This window comes from Heterocephalus glaber, unplaced genomic scaffold (assembly GCF_053883595.1).
Source record: "Heterocephalus glaber isolate CG9 unplaced genomic scaffold, H.glaber_assembly_v1.0 deba00000818, whole genome shotgun sequence".
In the NCBI taxonomy this organism is placed as follows: domain Eukaryota; kingdom Metazoa; phylum Chordata; class Mammalia; order Rodentia; family Bathyergidae; genus Heterocephalus; species Heterocephalus glaber.
In genome coordinates this window covers 294069-306675 of record NW_028258164.1, presented here as the reverse complement: position 1 = coordinate 306675, position 12607 = coordinate 294069, and the positions used below count along the sequence as shown (strand labels likewise).

The 12607-nt window shown below is 46.8% G+C and overlaps 1 protein-coding gene across 4 annotated transcripts in view; it reads right to left on the bottom strand.

Annotated features, from left to right (window-relative positions):
* Kcnq5 (potassium voltage-gated channel subfamily Q member 5) overlaps positions 1-5462 on the bottom strand; it is a 478936-nt gene extending 473474 nt beyond the window's left edge. For 2 of the 4 annotated variants that reach the window (XM_004863988.3, XM_004863990.3), the window contains exon 1: positions 5068-5462. In XM_004863988.3, coding sequence (XP_004864045.1) covers positions 5068-5447 — 380 coding nt within the window. In that variant the 5' untranslated portion in view covers positions 5448-5462. The remainder of the gene's footprint in view (positions 1-5067) is intronic. The other 2 variants (XM_004863991.3, XM_087207739.1) reach the window with 2 other exon arrangements.
* Positions 5463-12607: the final 7145 nt, after the last annotated feature.

Here is a 12607-nt window from a genome sequence, read left to right as displayed (position 1 = left end):
TGCTGGCTATAACCTCCTTCTTATATATGTCTTTCCTTGCTTTCATGAAAATAAAGTTTCCTGGCTTTCCCTTGGCTTTTGGTTGATTTATCGTGGATTTTCCAGGATTTTCTGCAGATGCTGTTCTATCCACAGATTAATTCTCAGCGTCTCCATGACCATGTCCTCTCTCTGGACCATCACATTTTTTTTCTACTCTTCCTTTAACCACAAGGAAACTGCTAGACATTTCCAAACTTAAATATTTGATCTAGACTTTTACATTAACCTCTACATTTGTAACTATAGTCATTCCCTCAAAAAACAGTTTATTGTGTGCCCTATTATGTGACAGAAATAGTTCTGTTTGCCAAATGAAAGAGACTGTCTGGTTTCCCGCTGTGTTCCTACCATTTACAATCTCTGTCTGAGTGACTCAAAAATATCTAAAGCCAAACATGTCCAAGTCTGAACTCTTTATATTGCCATAAATATATGCCCTGTCCCATCTATCAGTGAGTGGCACTTCCATTTTCCAAATCATCCAGATCAAAACCATCCTTCCTCTACATCAGCCTGATGAGGCCAATCTGACAATTCTGTATCCTCAGGATTTCTCTTATCAAGCCCCTCCTTTTCATTGCTACAGTTACTGCCTTAGTTCCTTAGGCAATCTCCTCTCACCTTTCTAGAGAGTCAGCAGACACTTGTAGAATAAACGTAAGGATAAAAGAATTCAAGAGTGAATGGAAATTTTGAACAACTGCTACCATCTTATTACAGGCCACATTGACTCCGTTCTTCACACTCCAGTTCATTTTCCAAATTGACGAATGCAGGTATTTTCAAAATTCATATGTAACGATGTCATTCCCCTGTCTTTCACCTTTCATTCTCCATACCATCTGCAGCAGGGGTCTCCCGCCCCTGGGCCGCGGACCTGCACTAGTCTGTGGCCTATCAGAAAGCAGGAGGTGAGTGGCACAGGAGTGAGCGAAACTTCACCTGAGCTCTGCCTCCTGTCAGATCACCAGGGGCGTTAAATTCTCACAGGAGCCCAAACCCTGCATGAACTGCATGGGAGAGGAGTCTAGGCTGCACACTGCACACTCGATGACACCAGGTGATCTCATCGGAGGCAGTGATGCTAGTATGGGGGGATGTAATTACTAAATATTAAAACACACTAATACAATTTTAAAAGCCTCCCTTCCCCCAGTCTATAGAAAAATTGTCATTCATGAAACTGGTCCCTGGTGTCAAAAACTTGGGGACTGCTAGCTACAGAACAAAGAGCAGATTCCACAGCTGGCAAATGAGGCTGTCAAAGGCCAAGCTCTCACCTTTCCCTTAACTTCTCCTGCAGCTGTCCTCATCCTGCAAACACTCAGCAACACCTAGCATTATTATGCTGGCTCAAAATTCCATATCTTTGCTCAAGTTGTTTTCTCTACCAAAATTGATCATTCTCTCCCTGCTTGGCCCACCTGAAAATTAACTACACATTTGTCCAAGCTGAGCTCCGAACTCACTTCCCACATGAAGACTGTGCTGGCCTTGGTGCCTCCATCTCCTCCATATTTTTGTCTCTTTCCATGAAGCCGGGAAATCTGCCTCCTCCCTGGCTGCACCAATAAAGGCCATTTTGTACTTGTTCACATTCCCGAATCAGCCCATGCTGGAATCTTCCCCTCCTTCAGAGTAGAGGCCCTTGTCTTACTGACTTGTGACTTATAACATGTTAGACAATAAATGCTTGCAAAGATGAATGAACAGGTGAATGAATAAATAAGTGAATGATAGTCACAAAAAATTTTAGGCAGTGGGATGATATGACAAGTTTTGCATTTAAAGAACAAGACTATGTTGTCAGAAGGAAAAGTCAGGAGGTTGTGGACAAAAGCCAGATGATCAGGCTGAAGATATTACAAATCATCCAAGGGAGAGGTACTGAGTGGCAATAGAAGCAGTCAGGGGGGGATGTATTATAAAAGTAGAAAGTGATCGACCAGGACTTAATGGCCTTTTGGATGAGTAGCAGGAGCAAGTGAGAGAAAAAGAACAGTTTCAAGGCTCCTACCCTGGGTGACTGCACTATTTTTTCTAGTTTAAAATATCTACAAATTCCCGTCTGCAGTCTCAAACCAGGCAAGGACACACTGAACAAAGTGACAAGTTACATGTACGTGCCACACTGCTTCCTGTGTCATTTCTCAGAGCCACACATGCAAGGAGGCAAGTTTCTACACTGAACCCCAGCATGCCTTCAATCCAATACCTACTCTTCTGAAAACCATCTTTAAAAGAGGGGGAATTAAAAAGGAACAAACAACATTCAAAGAAAGAAGTTACCCCAGGTTTGTACAACTCATCCAGCAAACTGAAGAAGCGCTCCAGACAGGACACATGGCCATCCAGTAGATCCAATCAGAGGCAGGGTATGGATCTAAAAATCTCCACTATTTCACAGACTCGAAGAAAGTATTGAAATAGGTAATGTTTTGTTCTTGCCAGTCACCCTATCAGTCAGCTAAGATATATGCTCTTGGAACCACCTTATATATCATCAAACTATCACTATAATAATGATCTTCGCATATTTAACAGAAATTCATCTTTACCTATAGCACAACTTTAAACACACTTTTCTTAAAAAAAATAAACACTTGTTTCTTGGCAGTAAAACACTGGTCTACCATGTAAATTCATCCTTGAAGTACCTCATTAATCACAGTGCACTTGTTCTTGGCAGCAACCTTAATATGCTACAAAAACTGTTATTAAAGTAAGATCTGGGGATTCCCAGGCTGGCAGGGAATTAGTTATATCTCTCTAGAAACTGTTTTCTTGTAATTTCTCGTATTATTAATGGTCTTGTTAGACTTACAGCTCAAAGCAACTTTGCTTTATTAATTTAATGTATAAAGTCCAGCTATTCAAAAACTCATTTAAAATCATAAGCAGCAATTGCCAAAGATGGGCTCTTGCCCCCAGACCTGCTGTCACTGTGCACAATGCTCCCCAAACATGACACTCCCCCTTCCCTCTGCATGTCACTGTGGCTCTACCACCTCTCCTGCTCAGACACTAGTGTCAGACTCTAGAAGTGAAGAATGCAAAACTCGACATCAACAACATCTTATTGACAAGCACATAATTTATTTCCACCTACCACCAATGACACTGCTAAACTAACAAAGCCCAGTGAGAAGTATCCAAAACTAAACCTTTTTTAAAAATCATGTATCAGAGTGTAAAAAAACTGTAAGCTCACAGAAACCTATTACACACCAAGACAGCAAAAAGAAAATGCTGCCTGGCTGAGAAGTTCCCATTCACGTTCAAGAACAACACTTAGAATATCTGAAGTGGGTGCCCCGACCACGGGGTCTCCAGCCCTCTCTGAATGGACAGGGCATAATTAATCAAAGGCTATACAGGGGATCATATGACAATTCAATACCATGAACACGGAGCCTATTCTTGCAAAAGTCATTATCCGTATAGTGTATATTACCCATCAGGTTGAGTGTCATCCTTGTTCATTATTTTTAGTGTATCGTGACAGGTCAAAGTAGTTTATTAGTGTTATTAAGTAATAGGCCTCATTATATATCAACCCAGAAGAGATGAACATGAAGAATAACAGTAGCATTTCTCTGTGCCCCTCATTACACTATCTGCTTCTAAATCGATGTCAATCTTTTGACCTAACCATGCAATCCAACATTCTCCTTGTAGACGCTGTAAAACAGAAAGCGGGATGGAATATTCTAATGCTATAGGCTGCCATGGGACTGTAAAGTTTTCCAGACACGAGGGCCCCACAGATTGTAGACTTAATTTCCTAATTTCTGTGTGGCCAAATCCCAAGTTTGCCTATTTACAAAACTAGTCCCTTTTCCCATGTTATCTCAAAAACTGTTTCTGGTGTTGATGCCTATCTTTCATCCTGGACAAGGGCTGTGTATGGATGCTAACACCTCATTTCTGAAAGAAACCTAATTCACGTGTTCGAAACATATTTTACCAGGAAGCAAGGAATGTATCAGCGACTGAATGTAACTTTCTCTGTGGGCCTCCTAAGGCTGACATCCTTATACTTCCTTTTAACATAAAGAAGCAAGGGGTGAGAACAGAAAATAGGGAAGAGGATAAGAAAGAATAAATTAGGGTGTAAAAATAACCATAAAATGTCCAGGTAAACCTAACTCCAACAGGAGACAGAATGAATGGATGTTGTGGGAAAACCAGTAGTAAACTTTAAAGCCACTGAAAGGCTTTAAATGCCTAAGGGGAAAATAAACATTTGTTTCCAATCATTTTCTCATTAAGCATTCTCTGCTAGACGGCGAGGGCTTGCTTAACACACACACTCTGACTGGGTGCCATAAAAGCCCATTTAAGCCGCTGCCCACCGCAGGTCGGAGAAGGCTCCAGCGCGCCTGTGCCACCGCACCTGGGCCGCGATCCGGCGCCCGGGCTGCCCTCTGCCCCGCCGGCAGCGCCGGCACAGCCCCCGCCCGGCGGGCGGTCCCCTTCCCTCCCGGGGCCACCTCCTCGGGGGCTGGAAGGGCTGTTCGCGCTGACAGTTTTTCCGTTGGTGGCGGCGGCGAGGCGTGTTTCCGCCCGGGCGCACTTAGAACCCAGGAGCACCCAGGCAGCTTCCCCTGCCGCTCTGAGCAGGTCGTGGACCCACCCGGGCGGCCCCCGAGCGAGCTCCTCTCCAGCCCCTCGCGCCCCGCGGGCACCCCTAAACCGCAACAGACCCTCGGGTCTCGCGCAGCACAGTCCTCCCGCGCGCGCCCAGCTGCCCCGCTCGGTGCAAGTTTCTGTAGCTCGGGACCTAAACGCTTTCGGGGACCCACGGAAGCCCGAGTCCCGCGCGCGCCGGGTGCCCGGAGCACTGGTCAATTCGGGGGTCCCTGCGGAGAAGGGGCGAGCGGGAGGGGCGGAAGGCTCCGGCCGGGGACGCGAACACGTGCAGAGAAATCAAGGCAGCACGTGTGCGCGGGCGAGTGGGTGTGCGCGTCCGGGGCGGCTCAGGGTCCAGCGGGCGCGGAGGGGCGCGGGGGTCGCGGTACTTACACGAACGCGTGGTACACGAACGCCCAGCCACGCGGCCGCTCCAGCACGTTGTACAGGTAGTTCTGCACGCGCCGGTACTTGGCGTTGCGCCGGCAGCTCTGGCCGCTCGAGTAGGACAGCGGCTTCCCCAGCAGGCTCATCCGGGCCCCCTGCTTGCCCCGCCGGTTCTCTCGCAGGCCGGGCGCGGCCGCGCGGGTGCCCAGCAGCAACAGCCCGTCGCCCCGGGCGGCCGCCGCGTTCAGCAGCACCCTGCCTCGACCCGACTCCACATCCTTCATGCCGCCGCCCGCGCGCCCCCCGCGCGCCCCCGCCACCGCGCCGCTGCTCCCCCAGGGCCGCGCGGCGCCGCCCTCCTCTCCGCCCGCGAGGTGGCGGGGCATGGCATCACCACGCGCGCCGCGAGGGGGCCGCTGGCGGCGAGGGCCACGATCTCCTGGGCGGCCGGGACCGACGGGGCGCCCGCGCTCAGCGCCCCCCACCCCCAGGGCCACCGGGGCGGGAGGAGGCCGAGGCGTCCCGAGTCCTGGCCGCCTGTGGCTCCGGATCCAAAATCCGGACCTGCCGGGGGCGCCACTTTAGGAGGTCGTCCTTGCGCCCGCGGATTCCCACGGCGGCCACTCCTTCCTCGCGCGGCGCCCCAGCCCGAGCGATGTGCCAGGGGCGGCCGGGCGCGCTCCCACGCGCGCACCCAGCGCCGGCGCCCCCTGCCTTCCCTCTGCTCCCCGCGCCCGGCGGCGAAGGTCTTTCTCTTCCCCGCGCAGGACCAGCCTCCCGGGCGCGCCTCCGAGGCGGGGGTTGGGTTTAGCTCTCCCAGGGGGCCAGAGCGGCGGGAACGTGGAATCCGCCGGGTGCCCCGCGAAGGACCCGGGCACGCGGATCGCGCGCCGCCTCGCAGGGTCCTGCCATCCTCCCACCAGCCGGTAGAGCGAGCGCGCCGGTCCTGCCCCCCGGCCCTAGCCGGCCCCCGGGGAGTGCGGGCTGAGGGCGCATCCGAGGCCGAGCCAAGGGGCCCACCCAGAGGACGTGGCCGCCCCGTCCTCGAGGCCGGGTGCTGGCTGCTTCGAGCCCCTCACTCCAGCCTTCAGGCTGTGATTTCCCATCCTAGTTGCACCAGGCAGCCAGCTTGAAAGTGCCTGGACATCCTTCCCGGGCCGGGTCTGGGGGCAGGGGCTGTGTGGGGAAGGAGGAGACGCTCCAGAATACCTCCTTGGCAGCCAGAGAATCGCCCAGGGGCTTTGACAGCCACGCCTGGGAGAATTAACCCTATTCGCTCCTTCAAGCAATTTCCATTGAAGTTCCAGACAGTCCTGAGACTGCTAAGTGTGGGCAGTGGCGGCAGCAGCCCCAGTGTCTGCAGGAGGAACCCTGGAGGGTGAGGTGCCCAGGACGCAGCGCCCCACCCTTGGGTGCTGTAACTCCTGAGGCTGGAGAAGTATTGCTAGGAAGTACTGGTTGGTTCTTCCACACCCTGGGCCAACTGGGAGACCACCTTGCCAGGGGCTGGGACCTCTGGCTTTGAAAGCTAGTGTTCGTGTAAAGCACAAGTAGCTAAACATCACCTTCAGCGAGGGGCAACTGAAAGAAGGCAGATTTGCGAACTTCTTCCAAGAGAAAGAAAGAAAATGATCATCAAGTGAGACTGAACCACGTGCCCACCACAAAACCCCAGAGGCAGTTGCCGGTGGTCATTCCGCGTGCCTCCTTCCTAACGCCCTATTTCAACTGGCTCTGCTCCCCGCAAATACTCTACCAACGCCCTCCAGTAGCACGCCCAGGCCTGCTGCAACTGCTTTCTACCTCAAGCGGTGGCTGCCCTGAAATGCTTTACTTTCGATTTTCACCGTGTCGCTGCTGTTCTGGTGAGGTCCTCTCCTGGGCTCTAGCCCTTGCTTTCAGCCCAAGCCTCTGGGCGGCCCACCGCCGCGCCACGTGATGGAGCGGAGTCACTTGCTTTCCCCTGATACACTTCACACCCACGCCTCGTGGAGGTGCGAGCGAGCGAGACTGCTCCGTGCCCTGTTATTCTAGGCAGATGCAGAGAGCCTCCCGGAACAGGCTTTCCAATCCCAGGGCCGCGTGGGGACCCCAGCTGGAGGCGGGGGGAGTTCGCTACTGCTATATTTAGACTCCCCACGGAGTTTCTGTGCAGGGACTCTCAGGGTGAAAGATCTGGCGAGTTGAAATGACTAGTGTAAACGCTTTAAACTCGAAATGTTGGCTTTTCTGCAGGCAGCAAGACGCAAACCACTTCATTTTGAAGGAGCTGTTTTGTTCCTTGTAGATGTGGACTACTAGGTCAGGTCCCTTCCACTTGACTTCCTTCCTGGGCACCGGTGTGCAGGCAGGAAATCTCAGGAAGGCAAGGCACAGGGACACGCTTCGCTGGAGGCGAGCCAGCTGCTTTATTTGAGAAGGATGCTTTCCTGGGGTGTAGCTATGATACTAGCGGAACTGTGAGTTGGTTGAGCAAAAGCCAGGAAACTTTTTAACAATCAGGTTCCATGAAGTAGGGGTTCAGAGCTGGGGAGGATCGCTAGATTATCTCCTAGATAGTCCAGAGAACAGACTGGGACCGTGCACACAGTCACCAGTAGTTAGTGCACCACCGGTTGCTAGGGCCACCGACTTTGCCGCCCAGGTAGGTACCCCTTAGACAGCGTCTCCAGCGGAGGCTGGAGCAAACAGCAGGCTGTTCTGTACTGAGCGCTGCCTTGGAAAGACTGGTGTAGCTGCAGTCCTTGAGCATCCTGATCAAGAAAGATCAAGGGAAGCTGCTTAGATCTCTTCTATGAAATTCTTTTTTTGTACTATACTTTCTTTGCTACCCACTGTCATCTCTGGATAAATAAGAATTAACTTTGGGGAAAATAAAGTGTGTGTTTTTGAGCTTTTGTTGTTGTTCCTTTGAATACAGATGTTGCTAGGAAACTACCTTTCATTCTTTTTGTGAAGTATCAGAATCAAGAGGGTGGGCATAGTACGGCACGAGTGAAACAGTGTAGTGTATATCCGAGGCATCATGGTTACCTGAGAGCATTATGCAGAGGTAAAGGTAAATGACATTCACGTTTTTCACAGGCAAATGATTACTGTCATGTGAGCCGACTGGCCGGCCCCACCCTTTGAGATAGGTTTACTTTCCACCATTCCCTTTGTACACATTGCTGCCTGAGTACAATTTACGACCTTGGAAACTTTTTCTCTGAAGTCTATGTGGAAATGGTTTCAATTGAGCAGAGTGAATGGAAATATTTTATTTCAGAATTTTCTGAAAGGTGCTCTGGATGAGTAATATTGAAACCTCCATATGTGAGCTAGAGATGTATAAGACAGACTTTCAGTGCCCACAAAAGAGGCAGAATGAATGGATCTTCACTGATGTCACAAAATATCAGGGACCCTGTTATTCTCTTTCTTTCCTTTTTCTCCATACCTAACCATTTTCCCATCTGTCCCAACCCACTCAATACAGCATACCTTCCCACCCACTAATATGTGTGCTTCTGGTCAATTAGTGAGTGCCATACAGATACATTTGGGCTGCCCTAGGATTGCTGGACTAGTCTGATCAGTAACGATAAAGAAAATCCTTAAACTGAAGAGCAAAATGGAAAGAAAGACGTGCACAAAGCTCACCAATTTGACATGCAGGGCTGGGGGTCATATTGAAGTCTCCCAGCTCCTAAGTAGAATGCTTTAAGCAACACTACCTTTCTTCCTAACTTTTACCTCAGCCCTATCCAGCCATAAGTGACCCAAGAAGCATAGGAACTATACTTCGTTTTGTAGGTATTGTATCTCATTAAAGCTATTGACTCAGCAAACATAGTTACCTTCTTTTACTATGTTAAACATATTGACATGGCATCCCACTGTACCACTTTTTGTTCATCAGGAATTCTTATCTCTAAGAGATAGGATACAAACTTGAGATTTCTGTGATGAGCAGAAATCGAGAACCCAGGTCAGGATCAGAGGTATTCCAAGGCTGCCCAGACTGCACAAAGGTTCTGAAATAGTAAAAATCCGTCACCCCTGCGTAAGGGGTGACCCCCTTGCCCTAGGGACACAGAAGGTTGTGGGTGTCAGTGCCTGTGGCTGGAAGAAGAGACTGGCAGGTAAGAAATAGCACTTTAAAAAAGAAAGGACTTTAAAAGTTTTCACTATTTTCATTCCAGCAGCTACCAAAATTTGTCCAAGAATTACTAAAATATTATGCTAATCACCACTGTCAAAGCAAAATGATATCAAATATTTAATATGTATTCAGTAGTTGCTAGGCACTAATATTTAAATAATTATTTCATTTGAGTCTGACAATGCCTTCCTAAGAATGAACTACAATCAAAATCAATGTAGAGGGTAAGAAACTGAGGTGAAGATTCTAAATTTTTAAAAAATTAATAAGTAGTCAAGCTTGGCATGCGAACTTAGAAGTATTTAATGCAAAAGAAAAAGAATAAAAATGGAGAAAAACCAAAACCCAGATTTTTAACTACAAATCTTATATGAACTTTTGAAATAAAAAATGTGTGCCATTATTATGCATCTTTTTGTTGTTTTTTGAGGTAGAGTAGTTTTAGGCTGCCCTTGCACTTGCCATCTAGCCCAGACTGGTCTTGAACTGGTTTCTTAGCTATCCTCTTGCCTCAACCTCCTGGGGGCTGGGCTTATAGCTGTGCACCGCCACATCTGGCTGTATTCATAATCTTGACAGTGTCTCTTTACAAAAGAAAAGTATGAGAAAGTTTTTTTATTGTTTTAAGGCAAGCTTTGGGGGTTTCAACACATAAATAGCTTCACTCTTCTTCACTTTTCCTGAGAAGTTGAGTTTTCACTGAATAGAGATTTTTTTACTGAAATTTTAAAACAGCCCCAAATCTTACAGTATTAATTTGTTATTAAAGTCAAATTTTGATCTTTCCCTAACACTGTTTTCAGTTTTACTAATAAAATCTTGTTTATAGTATTTGTTTATACCTGGCTTCATTTTTTCTGGAATATTAGTATGACTATCTTTTAGCTAACTACTTAAAAACTTCTTTCAGTAAGTAATTTGAGTACAATTTGATCTTTTTGAGATCTATTTATGTAGAAACCAAGTAAGTTGATAGAGGAGAACATCTCCACTGAGTTAGTGTCTGGAAAATTCTGTTATAATTCTGTGCCCCCTAGTGGTACTGCCATTTTACCATTAGTTTTGAAGAGGGAATTAAGACAGCATCCTCTATGAAATTCTAGATACATGTTCCTTCCTTCAACAATCATCAGTCATTAGATGCCACACTAGTTGATGTGTTGCAAAGATGAAAAATATTTCTGATTTTTATCGTGTTTATGGATTAGTGAGGGAGATGGATCCATAAGTGGTGATGAGTTCAGAGAGGTTCAAGCAGAAGCTACAGTGGATTTCCTGAAGAATGGAGTACATGAGCTAAGTCTTGAGGAATACCTAGATTCTGATGAAGCTCTGAGGGCAGAGTACCCAAAGATAAAGCCTTTGAGAAAATATGAAATCTGGGGAGCTCATCATGTTCTGAAAATGACAAGTACTTGGGTTTTAAAACTGGAGCCCAGGTTGCTTTTGAAGATGTAGCTATATGAAAGAAACAGGAGAAGTAAGGCAGAGACTCCGTGGCTAAGGGTTTGAGTAAGAGTTTTGGAATTTATCCTGACAAACAGCCACTGGAGAATGGCATGCAAGAACACTCCATGTTCCTACCTTTACTTTCCGAAAAGCACTCAATATGTATGAAGCATCTATTAGAAGTGCTTATTTATCAAAACCAGGGGAATCACATTTAAAGGATACCCTGTTTCAGTTGGGGGTCAGTGAGCCCTGTCTAGCAACCCATGGACAGATGCTAAACCTACCTTCCAATTCTCAGACATAGTATCTGAGTGGATAGTGGTACCATCCATTTTACAAGAGAAGACTGAAAGGAAGGCAGTCTAGGGGAGGAAAGGATGTTGAGTTCAACTTTATATTGAATCTGATAGACCTGTTGACAAAGCCCAAAGCGGATGCTCACTTGGTTGGGTAAATACCTCTACAGCTCAAAGGGGGACAAGGAGTTTAAATTTGAGAATCGTCCACCGTATGTAGGATGAATTCAATAGGTTTGGGTCAGATTACCTGGAGAGACACATAGGTTAGTTGGAAAAGGGAGAGGAAGATCTGCACTTCAATCGCTAATGAACCTGAGCATTCAGGATATGGGAGCAAGAAGAAGGGACAGAATAAGGAGACAAAGAAACCCAGTTACCCTGCGGGCCACTTCTGCAACAGCAACAGAAACGTTTCAGTATGTAGGAAAGAGACCAAACAGGGTAGGCATTTAGGGTTTAGCAATAAAGAGGTCATTTGACCACTTTGCTTTCACTGTAGTTTTTCCTTGAAGAATTTCAGAAATAAGAATCAGGTGAGAATGGGAAGAGAAGGAATTTAAAAATGAGGAAGTGGAAATAATTATTTTGACGGTAGGGAGAGAAAGTAGCAAGCAGAGGATTTGGCTTTGAGGAAGGATCTAGATGAAATCTAGTATCCACTCACAACTGGCCTAGTTGTTTGTCCCTCTCACAGCTCCTGAGGCTGTACTTGCACAACCATTTGCACAACTCCGCTGCCGTTTTGACTGACACTATCTCCCTGTTGTAAAATCTCTGACAACCTGGAATTCTTCAATTGATTTTATTTAATAGTCTTGTGATATCTTTAATAAAACCACCACATTTTATTTCAAATAGTTTCCAAAACAATTAATTTAATAAAAACACATTTTTATGTTTAATTTTATCAGGAAAGCAGATGCATGGTGGATAAACCACACATTTTTATTTGACTGTATTTGTAATCAAAGATGGAGGCGCTGACTCCATTAAATAAATATTCAATGTAGTTTTCAAACAGCGTTGTGCTGATACTGCAAAGAGGGACCCAGAGTTCTTCACACAGTCTGGAATTGGTAGGACGAGAGGCATTAAAGTTTCTGGAGTTTTAATCACAGATTTGTTTTTCTACGATCTATGATGTTTCTCTATAAAGTTATATTAACCAAAAGTTTGTTAAAATTATTTTGAAAACAACTGAAGCAGGGAATGATCTGTTCATTGGTGTACGTGGAGTAACATGTCCTGACCTTTTGAAGCATAATTCCGTAAGGAAGTGAGAAGACAAACAGCTCACTGGAGCCAGGAGTAGTGGTCAGTGAGAAGAGGACAGTCCTGAGGTCCTGGACTGTAGGTTATAGAAAGAGTTAGGGTAAAATGCTACAAGGAGATAGGACTCTGTAGGAATCTTTTGGTCAGAAGACTTTATTGGAACAAGAGGCAACTGTGCTGAAAAACAGGTAAGTGAAGTTGCAACCAAGTTGTAATTTGCCACTGTGGTGTAAAATTTTGATGCAATAGAAGAGCTGTATAAGTAGAGGGAGTACCCTTCACATTTCCAAGGTTTTGCTTTTGCTTTTGCATGTTATGTTGTATGAGACTGAAGCATATTTAAAAAAAAAGCAGATGAAGTTGAAAACTGTATTCAGTA